This window comes from Talpa occidentalis, unplaced genomic scaffold (genome assembly GCF_014898055.3).
Source record: "Talpa occidentalis isolate TD23 unplaced genomic scaffold, MPIMG_talOcc4v2.1 talOcc4.17, whole genome shotgun sequence".
Taxonomy (NCBI): Eukaryota; Metazoa; Chordata; class Mammalia; order Eulipotyphla; family Talpidae; genus Talpa; species Talpa occidentalis.
This window is the reverse complement of record NW_023601754.1, coordinates 40240334-40253652: the sequence shown is the minus strand read 5'-3', so window position 1 is coordinate 40253652 and position 13319 is coordinate 40240334. Positions and strand designations below refer to the sequence as shown.

Genomic DNA, 13319 nt, shown 5'->3' with positions numbered 1-13319 from the left:
CAATCAGAGCCTGGCACACATTAAGTGTGCAGTAAGTGTTTGCTGAATTTGTTATTGAAACTTCTTCATCAACCCACTGATCCCCACATGATGTTGAAGGTTAGGATCTCCTGGGGCTCAAAAGGTCATTCTCAGACTTGTCTACACCTTTGTGCTCTTCCCTTAACCCCCACCTGCTTGTTTCTCACCTTCCAGCAGTGACAGCAGCATCACCACCATGTCCTTCTGTAGATCCAGCAGCTCCTTCAATAGCTCGATCTGGCTTGAGTCCTAGAAATTCCAAATCCCAGGCATGTGAGGACTGGTCTGCAGAGACGCCTCCCTCACCTCTGGCTGCTTCAGCCCTTCCTCACCCACCTGACAGAACCTACGGCTCCTTCTTTTCTCCCCTCTTACCTCCGAGGGGACCCGAGTCCAGACATGTTCCTCGGAAGCAGGGGAAGGGGCAGAGAAACAAGATTGTGGGGGTGGGGTTGATGTTTGAGGGGGAGCAGAGCCAGCAGGTGATGTGTGGGGGCAAGGGCTGCAGACAAGGCTGAATGGGAGGAGTCTGGGGCTTAGAGAGCCCCAAAGCCCCATTTGGAGCAGGGAGAGAGAGAGAGACAGAGGCAAATATTAAGGGTAGAGACACAGATCTGGGAAGGGATGACTTTCAGCACTGTGCCTGGCCTCTGATGGGTGTCTGACATGTTTGCTGAATGAATGTGTGATGGAAAAAAGTGGGACACAGGCTTCAGGAAGAAGGCTGGAGGAGATAGCCACATGCTTTCTGGTAAGGTGTTCGGGAGACTGTGGGGGGACATATCCTCCTGTGTCACAGTGTCTCAGGTAGAGTCCACAGGAGCTCCCCAATCAAACTTCTGTATGTGGTCACTCTTTATTTATATCATGCTGAGCTATATCAAATTGCCAATATGTGATCATCTGACCCAGAAAGTGATATTTTCATATGGTTCTACCTAATAAAATGAAGGCAGGGGAAGGAGATGGGCTGCAAGGCTTCTCTATCCTAGTGCTGGTTGTAGGGTGTGGTGTTCTGGAGCTCCTAGCACATGTCCAAAGTCCCAAAGCTCAGCCTGCTTGGATCTCAACACCCATGACCCAGGTCTTTGCTTTGCTTAAAAGATCCACTTTCAGAGCAGATGGTGCTAAGGCCTGGTTCAAGGGGCTGCTTTATGAGTAGAACTGTCCAATCAGAGTTTTCTTTGCCCTGGCCACGGTGACTGGTTCAGGGATGAGCATGTGACTCAGCCGTCCAATAGGAGGCCATCACAGGTCTTTTCCTGAAGCTCTGATAAAAGAGGGGTTTTCTTCCCTGGAGCTATTAGGGGTGGACCAAGGACTGGGGTACTATTTTCCCAGCCCATGAGGACAGCCCACTTGAGAAGGAAGTCAGAGATAAGGCATTTCTGCTGACATCACCCCCTGAAGTGATAAGTCCTATTTGCCCCCTTAGGCTACCACTGAGCATTGTTTCTAGCCCTAGACCACAGCTGACAAATGAACAGAATTTGGAACTCTAAACTAAGCTTCGTTCTCTAAAGTTTTAAGAGGACACGGAAGTGTGTTCTAAATTCAAAAGTCACATAGCAGCAGACAGGGCTGCAGCTAGCCCCGAGGGCACCTTTGAGTAAATTAGAAAAAGGCTCTCTTCTTCCTCAAGACTTCCTCCTGGGAAATTATGAGACGCAGAATAATTTACTGCCATCTGCTGGAAAACCATCGTAATAAATACAATACACTTATGATGTCCAGGATGGGGCTGGTGGCCCCTCAGAAGTTGAGCCTGGAGCAGTGGACACGGTCCAGTTGAATGTTTACCAGACAGAAGCAGAGCAGACGGAGAAAGGCGTTCGGGAGACACTGAAAAGGCTGCAGGGACGAGGGTGGTGGGGCAAGGGAGCGCAAGCATTCTAGAAGTGGGGGGTAGGGTCGACGGGGACCTTACGTCATGGGTGCCCGGGACGGGCCTCATCTGCCGCAGGCAGAATAAAGAAAACACTCCTGGAGCCCAGGCCCCGCTCTAGCAGCCAGCCCCCAAGTCAGCAAGAACAGCCAATCACAGAGCAGCTCCGGCCGTGGGGGCGGGGCCCAAGGCAGACCGGGCGCGCGTTCGGACTGGACACCAGCCGATTGGTGGCCGCAGAGGAGGCGGGGCAGGCAGAGAGCCAATCCGGAGGAAGGAGGGTTGGGCCGCGCCCAGGGACCAGTCTGCGGAACTGACCCGCGGAGCTAGACTGGGGCCAGGGCAGCCGGGGATGCCCGGGGCAGGTGGGGCGCGGCGCAGAGGGGTCCAGACCTGAGCGAGCTTCATCATCATGTGGGCGAACACGTGCAGGAATCCCACCACGGCGTCCCAGAGGCGGCTGTGCGCCAGGCTCTGCTGGTTCCCGGTGCAGGGGCCCTGCGGGGCAGGGAGCGGCTTGAGCGCCCACCTGGCAGGGCGCAGGTGTGGGCCAGCACCCCGCCCCCAGCCCCCTATCCCCCCACCCCAGCCGCCCCAGTGGCCGGCCCTACCTGGATGTACTCGGTGAGGCTGTTGAACACCTGTTTGGCCACGGACATGGCCTTGGAGAAGTTCCTCTTGCCCTGCTCCTCAATGACATCCTTGCCGGAGTAGTACCAGTAGAAGTCGCTGATGGACTCCTAGGGGACCGACCAGGTTGAGGAGGTGCTGGGGCCAACCGTGGCCCTACAGGCCCTGACTCAGGTTGTACCTGACGCCCCCCTCTCTGGCCCCTCTCCCAATCCTTGCCTGCAGCCGCAGGAGGTAGTCCACTGTGCAGATGATGATGTTAATAGTCGTCGTGTTCCCTGTCTGTGTCCGTAGGTAATTTTGGAAATCTGGCAAGAGATGACAAGTCATTCGCTGAGCATCTACCCTGTGCTAAGGGAGGCAGAGAGTGGGTCATTTATTCATGTCATTTATTCACGAGTGCCTATTGTATGCCAGAAGGGATATAATCATTCAATTATTTAATAAGTATCAAGTACCTACTGTATGTCAGAGGAAGATGGAGGATCATTTATTTAGGTAATAAATGTCTATAGCATGCCTATTATGAGCCAGATGTGGCAGAGGGTTATTTATTCATTCATATCTTTCAAAAAATATTTATTGAACAACTACAATACAGCAGGGGAAACAGGAGAGTCAGCCCCCCTTTTGTTTCCAAAAATGTACTGAATGCCTACTATGTCCTTGAGATGGAAGATTGTTTTCTGTTCTTTCATTTACCCAACAAATATTTATTGAGCACCACCAAAAGCCAGAGATAACCAAGGGTTATCTTTTTCTGTTTATTTATTCAAAATATATTGAGCATATACTATATGTGGATGGGAGATGAAGATTGAGTACTTATTTTTTGGTACAGTAAATTGGTTGAGCATTTACTATGTGCCAGGCACTGATCTAAGGCACTAGAGATACAGCAGTAAAGAAAATTTAAAATAATAAAACAAAATCCCTTCCTTTGAGAAATTTCTATTATGATGCAGTCATTTTTCTATCTTTCCTGACTGCAACTTATGGTAGGAAAATCCATTTTACATTGAGACCCAGAGTTTAATGAGTTTAATCTGAAGTTATAGCCACATATACCTGAAACAGGTGTATGTGCCCCTACCATATGCCATGCATGCTAGAATTTTTGCCCTTACTAGTCTAATCGACTACAAAAAATTGTGATCTCAACCCACTAAATCTGAGGTATTGATTGTTGTCAACCTCTCATCTTGGCTGCATATTAGAATCACCTGGACGCTTATCCCAGTGCTGGGTCAAGGGGAGGGAGAGGAAACTAAAATAAAATAAAAATCTTAGTTCTGGGAGATAAAAATCAAGAGTGAAAAATAAAAATTCCGCTGCTTGGGCCCCATCTCAGATCAATTAAATTAGAATGGGGGGGGTGAAACCTGGGCTTTATCATACCAATGTGCATTTACAGTAAGAACCCCTGCCAGGGGCTCCCTGGTGGCTTGGGGGTTAAGTCTTGGCCCTAATGCGGCAAAGGCCCACCTCAATGGCCTGGGTTGGATCCCTGGCCAGGGAGGTGACCCACATGGCACAGCAGACCTCTCCTGTCTCGTCCACTGCTCCCCTCAGCAGTGTATTTCAGTCAATCTTCCTGTTCTGCTCCCCACTCTGTCTCTGGTGAATCCTCTCATCTCCCACACCTCTGGCCTTTACCCGAGTTCTTGTATGCATAATAAATCTTAAAAAAAAAACAAAAACCATACAACATTTAGACTAGATGTTTAAATGATGAAACAGCCCTTCCTATAAAGAACGCTCAACTGAGGACACAGTGCAAAGAAATAAGATACAATCCTATACCTGCTTTGACTAGCACTGAGTACGCAAGACATGCAAGGCATGTAAGATTTGAAAGGTATTTTAAATATCTGACTAGACCAGTTAATGAATCCACGAATTTAGGCAGAAGATGTGATGGTAAATTTGGTGGGGGGAGAAAATTTTTACCCCCAAGAACATTCTCTTCCAAAAATTCATAGGCCCAGGATGTAAAATTTACCTTAAATCCCAAAGACGGATGCCACCTTAATTAAAATGAACAAGAGGGGTCTCCCTGGTGGCGCAAGGGGTTAAGACGCAACCTATGATGCTGTCCGCAGCCTCTGCAGCACAAGTTTAATCCCCGGCTACCCACATGGCATGGCAGACCTCTCCTGACTTGCTCGCTGCTCCCATTAGCAGTGTACTTCAGTCATTCTGCCTGTTCTGCTCCCCACTCTGTCTCCGGTGAATCCTCTCACTCTCTGCACCTCTGGCCTGTACCCCAGCTATTGTATGCATAAATAAATCTTTAAAAATAAATAAATAAAACGAATGAGAACTCTACTCACAGAGCACCAAGCCATTAAATATACCTCCAAGAAAAACTGGCTGCAGACACAATAACTTTTGATAATGCAAAGCAATGGATCATGCTTTATCTTTTGTTGAAGAGTGAGGATAAAAGATCTATACCAAGCAGTTACCTTAAAAAACACTAAGGGGGGGGGCCTCCCCGGTGGCGCAGCGGTTGAGCACTGGGCTGCAAAGCTGCCCACAGCCTCTGCAGCACCGGTTCGATCCCTGGCAACCAGCGAGGGTCCCACATGGCGTGCAGACCTCTCCTGCCATGCCTGCTGCTCCCCTCAGCAGTGTTTCCATCTGTCTGCCTGGTCTACTCCCTGCTCTGGCTCTGGTGAGTACTCTCACCCACCCACGCTTCTGACTGTACCCAGTGCTTATATAAATAAATCTTAAAAAAAAAAAAAACACTAAGGGGAGGGGGTCCTCCCTAGTGGCACAAGGGGTTAAGATACCACTATGAAGCTATCCCCAGACTCTGCAGCACGAGTTCAATCCTGCCAGGGAGCTACCCACATGGCACAGCAGACCTCTCCTGCCTTGCCCGCTGCTCCCCTCAGCAGTGTATTTCAGTCAGTCTGCCTGTTCTGTTCTCCACTCTGTCTCTGGTGAATCTTCTCACCCTCCGCATCTCTGGCCTGCACCCCAGTTCTTGCAGGAATAAACAAATTTAAAAAAAACCACTAAGTGGGGTGCAGGTTCTAGGGAAGTTATATTTATAATGACTCCAATTTTTGTTATGAAAGTTAATTTCTGGGCAGTCTGTGGTTTCATAATCATCTGCTAAGCATTAAAACCACAACCCTGGGACTGTACGTGTCTGTTATAGGAAATGACATCGGGGAGAATGTTTGTGGTACAGAGTGGTGACTGCCCCTTTAATGTCGTAAGCTGTGTACTACAGTTTATATTTTCTCATCAATGATGCATTTAATCTATTGTGTCACCCTCAATCTGGGTTAAATTGCCTGAACTAGAATCTTGCGTAAGTTAGGAAGGAATCAGCAGGCCTTCCTCTTTGAGCAAAGTTAGTGAGTGATTCTAATAGAGCCTTCTTCAATGAATTCATTTTAAAATGCCACTTCCCTCTCTAGACCCAAAGTATAGAAATTCACTACATTTATTGCACTTGGCAGCCACTGCAAGGGCCTGTGGGAAAACGGCCTTTGGCTAATTGCTCATTTGGGCAAATAGATGTTTGAGCAAACTGGGCTGAGGCAGATTGCTTTTGCAGAACTGAACTAGCCAAAAGAGGCGAAAGTGTAGCAAACTGACTAGATTTCAGAAATCCAAGAGAGATTTAGGAAGGTGGGTGGACAGAGCTTGATTGGCTGAGAGTAAAGAAAGACGGACCGGGGGTTAAGGATGGGGCCTGGATCGGCGGTGAGGTCACCACTGATAAGAGGAAGTGATGCTGAGATGAACTCAGGAAACCCTTCCAGATCAACCCCAGTCCTCTGCCTCCTCTCCACCCGCGCACCCCTCTTACTCACCATTATTGTGCCCCTCACAGAGCAATTGCAGGAATCTGAATAGGTCTTGGGTGAATTCATCATCCGCCATGACCTTCTCTCCTGGGTAGGAGATAGGGGCAGGGCCCAGAAGGGGTCAGATGCGCCGGGACACAGCGCGGGCATGCATAGGGCTCATGCACACAGCACCTGCAGGCACACAGCACCCGCAGGCACACAGCACCGCATGTGCACAGCACCCGCATGCGCAAAGGCACGGGGAGGCGGGAGGGGCAGCCACCACCTCAAAGACACTGTGAGTCACCGGCATCCATGACACCAGGGGGTCCACGGAGACCAGAGTCATGAACCTGGAGCATCCAGTGTCTTTACAACATCAGTTTCCCTCTGATGTCACCATGTGTGTCCACAAGTGTCTGCAAACCCAGCAGAGGCTCAGGCAGCTGGTATCTCCCTCGGCCCCCCTCCGGGGCTGTGGGGGTTAATGGATTATGGGAGGTGGAGTCACTTTCACGCAAAGGCTCAGGGCAGGAGGGAGTGGGCTGGGGAGGGGATGGAAAGCCAGGCAATTGGTTCAAGGGCTTGAAAGCAGCCAATCTGGAGGAAGCAGAGAGAGGCTTTTAAACAGGAGCCAACCAGAACAGGCATCTGAAGGGGCCAATCACGATGTGCTCGGCAGGGAGACCAGACCCGTGACTGGGCCAACCAGAGCAGGCACAGAGAAGGCACGCACACTAATCAGAGTGGATGCTGGAGGCCACCAATCCAGTTGGTGGATGGGAACTCAGACCCAACCAATCTGGGGTCAGGTCTAAGAGAGTAGGGTAGGTGGGAACGGGAATCACCCCACCCCAAGACTGGGAATCTGGGTCTGGAAGTCTGAGCACATCCCGCTGGAAAGGGGTCTCTGCCATCTTCTCCAGCTTCGATTTTACACAGAGGGAAACTGAGGCACACAGTCTCGTGTGCTGTTAGTAGCTAATCTGGGACCAGACTCTTGGTCTCTGGACCCCTGGTCTCCAGGCTTTCTGCAGGCACGGTGCACCCACCCTAGGGGTCCTCCCTTCCTGCAGATCCCAGATCCTCAGCCCCGGGGGTGGAGGGTCCCTGGGGTTAGAAGGAGGGGTGGCAGTAGCACAGCAAGGGGAGTGGCTGGGAAAATTACCGTTCTGGCGGTTGATGACTGGGGCAGCCAACAGGATGGGAAGAGGAAGCAGGAGAAAAGAGGGAAGAAGAGGGACAGAAGGAGACAGACAGACAGACAGGAAAACACACAGTGACACAGCCGAGGACGAAGACTCAGACAGAGAAAGACAACCACAGAGAGAAAGAGCAACGAGGAGACGAAAGGAAAGGAGGAAGAGAGGGGGCGTGAGAGGAGAGAGGAGAGGAGAGCGAGGAGAGACAGAGAGAGGTGGAGAGGCAGGAGGCGAGGATCAGAGCAGAAAAGTTAGACACATCACAACACGGCAAAGAGGAGACTCGATTAACCCGGATTAGGCACATTAATGAGAGAACAGCAGTCAGGGCGGGAGACTTGGGGCGTTGGGGGGGGGGCACGTGGTGGTGGGAGAGATGAGGCAGGACACAGGGACCCCCAGGGCGGGGCACAGGGAGGGAGACGCTGGAGGAATGGGGGCCGCTGCAGGGGAGGAAGCTGGGGATATGCCTGGGGAGAAGACGTGTCTTGGTAGCAAGGGAGCTCTGGGAAATGTTGGGGCGAGGGTGGGGGGGGCCCTGAGGGGATTGGAGGCTCCAGGGAGAGGGAAGCCCCGGAGAGGGCCTCACCAGTTCCGTCCTCATTCACCATGCCCAGCCCCTCGGCCTTGTTCTGTCTCTCGAAGGCATTGAGATCCAGGACGCTGTGGGGAGGAATGAAAGACGGGGAGCTATAATGAGGCCTGCGCCCCCTCTCTTCTAGAGTCTGGCAGCCCCCATGATGGGTGGGCTGGGGAGCGGGTGGAGCACCCACGAACGAGCTGACATCAAGAGGGAGCAACGAAGGAAGGGATGAAATATGTACAGAGCCAGGCAGAAACTAACTGTCCATTTGCTCAGACTTCAGGGGGGCAGAGCGAGCAGTCGGCAGTGAGAGCAAAGGCCAGAAGTAGGGAGGCCACAGTCAAAGGGTCATCAGAGAGAGCCTGCTGCCCCTGGGGTCCCCAGGGCCTCCCGGGTCCAGCTGTCTGGATCCTGTCCAGCTACACGGCTCTTCTGAAAGCCGGGGACACCTGCCTCCCTGGCCGGCCATAAACCCCCTGTTCTTCGAGCTGGTGCCACTGGCTCTTTGCTCCTGGAACTGGGAGAGCAGAACTCAAGCCAGCAGGCTACTGGGAATGGAGGCACAAGGACACCCAAGAGCTACGGCAAGGTGTACCCTCATGCCTACCTGCATGTTTGCATCAGCGCCTGGATACTCTGGAAGAAGCCAACTTCCTTCTTGTCCTTCAGATAATCCAGCATTTTCTGCAGGGGATGGGGAGGAAAGGGGAAGTAAGAGGCCCCCAGGAAGCTCCCGCCCCTCTGAGCCCTGTGCCCAAGTCCCTTCACCCGCTACCTGCTGCACATTGGCATTGCCTCCATTTAGGATGGAGATGCCCAGCTTCAGGGTGGAGGACACCATGGCACCCGTCTCTCCTGGAGGGGGCAGGGTGGGGGTGAGAGATGGTCCACTTAGTTTGCGAACCATCTCAGAGGAGGCTCGAGAAGGGAGTGGGGGAGCATGCACGGGTGTGCATGCAGGGGTGGTGACGACCACAAGCCAAGCGAGAAAGTACAAGGCCAGTGTGCAAAGGGAGCAGGTGTGGGCTGGGTTTGAGTGCCAACATGCGGGGGTGAGAGACTGGGCCCGCTGGGTCCCCAGGGAACAAGTGGTCAGGGCCGGGAATAGCGGGGACAGGTTGCAGGAACAGAAGGCGCGATCGGGGCACCTTTGCAGGCGCTGATCATCTGGAGCACCATCTCCGCAGCCCCCCGGTTGTGCAGTCGCGCCTGCTGGTACAGGAGCCTCTGCTTCTCCATCTCTTTCTCCTGGGGCAGGGCCAGGCACGCGGGTGAGTCCAGGCTAACCAGCACTGGCCTTCCCCGCTCATAGCCTTGTCCTGAACCCCTGCCCCCGTGCTCCAGGCACATCCCCTGGCTCATTCCTCAACTGTGGGCACCCTCCATCCCCTGGGACTGAAGTCCTGGACCTGTGACTTGCACTGAGCAGACTCCAAGGGGTCAATGGATAAAATCCAAAAGTCTGTGAATGTGAACGAGGGGGCAAAATGTGTGTTTGTGGTCACTTCCTTCCACGATGGGCCAGGCCGTAGGTCAGCAGTCCTGGCTGTCCCATGGCCTGCCACCAGTCAGCAGCACAGATCTTGCCACGCCACATTTTGGCAGACATCTCATAACGTGGCTGTGTTCATCACTACTTAGCAGGGACAGCAGCTGCTGGGCCCACCATGAGGGCTTGCCATTTGGCCAATTAGTGAAGAAGTACAGATACTGTCATATGGGAAATTTTTAAAGCCATATTTGACAACCCTTTCAGTATGCTTGCTTCCTGTGCTAGGAATTCATTGCACACATTTCAAAACATGACTGAGTGAGTGGCTGAGCTAGCTGCATGTTTGCTTCCTCACTGCCTGGACTTTGCACATGCTGTTCCCTCTGCCTGCATGCTGTTCCCTTTTCTTCAGCAGACACACTTTTTATCCTGCTGCTCAGACATCACCTTTTCCACAGAGCCCTCCCCCAGGCTGGGTCAGGTGCCTTGCCTGAGCCTGCGGTATCCCCTGAATTTCCCCCAACAGTCCCCTGAGCTTCCTTGGCTCCCCCAGACCTGCTGACCCCACCTACCTCAAAGGAAACCTCAGACTCCTCATCTTCACCTTCGGCATTCTCCTCCCCCTCCTCCAGGTGGCAGCTCTGAGGATGAGGCAGCAATCGGGGATGACCAACAGAGGAGGTACCGGGATCCAGCCCCAGCCCTCCCAGAGGGCAGGCCCTGCCGCTGGGGAGTAGGAAGCCGCCAGGATGGGGGCGGGGTCTCACCTTTGCCATGATATCAGCATAGGCCATGTACAGGTAATCCTCCTCCAGTTTGCTGCAGAAGGAAGCAGGGAGAAATCAGGGCCCGGCAGAGAGGGCCTCCATCCTATAACAGCTTCCCGTGTTCCCTGGGAGAGTCACTTCTACACCCAGGCCTTGCGGCTGGTGGGGGGGAGGGGCGACTGCCCGGTGCCAAGTGGACATGTGACCAATGCTGAGCCAATCAGGATTTTCTATCTGCCTGGTCACAGTAGGGCCATAGGATCCATACTGGCCCAGTGGAATTCATTCTGGGCGTTTTGTTGGAAGGTGTTGCCTTTCCGCTGGGGTTACTACGATGGTGCCATGGAAGCCTCGGGCTTCTGGGGCCATCTTGCCATCCATTGGCCCACTTGACAACATGACCAGCCATTTCTCTTCGATAATGACACTAATGACAGTAGGAGAAATAATACCAGCACTGGCTAGGTATTTACCCCGTGCTAGTCCCTGCTCTATGTGCTTTATAGATAGTAAGTGATTATTTCTCACAGTAACCCTATTAGGTAGATTTAGATGGGCCTGTCAAACAGGCCCATTTGACAGACGAGAAAATCAAGGTGCAAAGTTCTTACTTGGTCAAGGTCACACACTGGGATTCAAACCTGCAGAGTCTAATTCCAGAGACATTACTTTCCCAGAGGAAGGAAAACAGGACTCAATTTTCCAGTCTCCCTTGTAGCTAGTGGGGGCCTGAAGTCAGATTTCTGGCCAATGGCATATGTGGAGAAGCCCTCCAGGGAAAGCGTTCTTTCTAGGATAAGATCTTGGTCTTGGGGCCTCCCTGATTGCGAAAGGGATTAAGTAGCAGCACTATAAAACTATGGGCAGCCACTGCAGCACAAGTTTGATCCCTGGCCAGGGAGCTGACCTACATGGCGCAGCAGACCTCTACTGTCTCACCGCTGCTCCCCTCAGCAGTGTATTTCAGCCAATCCGCCTGTTCTGTTCCCCATTCTGTCTCTGGTGAATCCTCTCAACCCCCCACCTCTGGCCTGTACCCCAGTTTTTGTATGCATCAATCAATCTTTTTATTTTAAAAAAAGAAGATGATCTTGGTCTTGCTTAAAAGAAAGCCTTTCTCCCTCCCTGGAATATGGTCATGTCGAGAAGTTCTACATCTGTCTTATGGCCACAACAGTGGAAGGACAGAACATGTGGATGAGCCTGGGTCCTTCCCAGAGCTACTGGGATTCGTCAATCCAGGACTTCCTTCCTGTTGACTTCTTGCTATATGAGAAAGATAAATCCCTGTGCCTCCATTCCTCACCCACAAAACGCTGATATGCATCTCACAGAGTGGAGACTTGGTGGAAGACTATGTACGTCAAGAGTTAGCATCAGGCCTGACATATAATATGCACTTGATAAATGTGGCCTGTTATTAGCAGTAGCAGCAGAGTCCTTATTACTGTTATTTAATCCTGAGACTGCCATTAGCCCATATGAAGCCTTTGTGTGAATTTGAAAAAGACGCCCTTCCTTACTTCACTGGTAGGAAATCTGTCATCATACACTAATGAGTCCCCATAACACACTCATTTTGTTTGAGCAAGAGACTGTCTTCTAGAAGAGCCTAATTAATATTGCCTGTGTGATGTGACTCCTCAAAAAGATGTCCTTGTGAAGTGTTCAGCCCTGGGGCTCCCCCAGGACTCAGAATGTCTCTCCTGTGGGACCCAGAGGTCATTGGGGTGGGGTGAGGGGGTCAGGAGATCCTTTCCCAGAACCTAGGAAGGGACCTCACCTCTTTTCAGTCAGGGCTGTGCGGCTGAAGTGCAGGACCAGTTGGTGCAGGGGATCTGGCTTCTTCTCTTCCACCTCTTCCTCTTCTTCCTCCTGCTCTCCAGCTTTCTGGTGGGAGGAGAGGTGGCGCTTTGGAGAGGAGTTGCTAGAGTCTCTGCCTGTCTCCCCTATAGCCTTGCTGGACTGGATTATTTCTTGTTCCCCCCATTCTGCACCCACCCACGCTTCTGCCCGTGCCAGGGGTACCATTTCCATCCCCATCAGTGTGAAGGGCCACCGCTGACAGAGTACACTGGGTGGCTCTATCCCCAGCCCTAACCGGCCCTGGCCCCACACTCCCAGGCAGACCCCAGCTCACTGAAAGGTCATCTATCATACGGTCCTCAAAACTGTGGTCTTCAGTCAGGATCCAGGAGGCCTTGTAGCTCTCCAGGAACATATTACAGGCCCGGTGCCTGCAGAGGAAAGTGTGAGGCATCACTGAGGCCGTCATCCCCTTCTTGCGCGCCCCTCAGACTTCCCACGCATCCTTGCCGCCCAACCGTTCCTCAAGAGCCCACCGTGCTGGCACTCGATCCTCCCGCCTTCTCAGCCACCCTTTCGGCAACCCGCTCAGGCGCCCCTCCTCGGTGGGGGTCTTACGTGGGCAGGTTGTACAGGGGGGTCATGCGGAAACAGGCAACGACTGCCCTCCGGCGCTGCTTGGACAGGAGCTTGTGCCACACGGCCTTCTTGGACTTGTAAGGGTGCTCGGTCTGGGGGCGGGACAATGTGTCATGTCCCCTGACTCTGCCCTTAGGCGGAATCCCATACCCAGCCCGAAACTGTGCCCAGGTCCAAAGTCAGACCCGACTCACAGAGCCGAAAAGCACCCTGTCTCCCCCATCAGTAAGGATTCTGAACTGGGCTGTTTCCTGACCAAAATTTCTCCCCTAGGCCCCGCCCACCGACCTATTGCCACTCCCCAGGCCCCGCCCCAATCCCCAGACCCGTCCCAAACCCCGGTCTACCGAGTCACGGTTTTCCCACCAGGCCTCACCCCCAAACCCAAAGTTCCACCCCTGGTCCCACCGCCGGGTCCAAGGTTAAGCAGTAGGTCCGGCCCTCAGAGCCGAGTCTACCTTCTAAGCCTCGAGTTAAACCCC

General features: G+C 52.7%; 1 protein-coding gene across 1 annotated transcript in view; it reads right to left on the bottom strand.

Annotated features, from left to right (window-relative positions):
- Positions 1-13319, bottom strand: part of RYR1 (ryanodine receptor 1) — a 106432-nt gene that overhangs the window by 28076 nt on the left and 65037 nt on the right. The window contains exons 73-86 of the mRNA XM_037517859.2: positions 12817-12929; positions 12533-12629; positions 12176-12282; positions 10393-10444; positions 10198-10266; positions 9282-9381; positions 8909-8988; positions 8741-8817; positions 8140-8213; positions 6373-6453; positions 2756-2844; positions 2518-2646; positions 2300-2404; positions 189-270 (exon numbers count right to left, since the gene is read on the bottom strand). Of these exons, the coding sequence (XP_037373756.1) occupies positions 189-270; positions 2300-2404; positions 2518-2646; positions 2756-2844; positions 6373-6453; positions 8140-8213; positions 8741-8817; positions 8909-8988; positions 9282-9381; positions 10198-10266; positions 10393-10444; positions 12176-12282; positions 12533-12629; positions 12817-12929 (1255 nt within the window). The remainder of the gene's footprint in view (positions 1-188; positions 271-2299; positions 2405-2517; positions 2647-2755; positions 2845-6372; positions 6454-8139; positions 8214-8740; positions 8818-8908; positions 8989-9281; positions 9382-10197; positions 10267-10392; positions 10445-12175; positions 12283-12532; positions 12630-12816; positions 12930-13319) is intronic.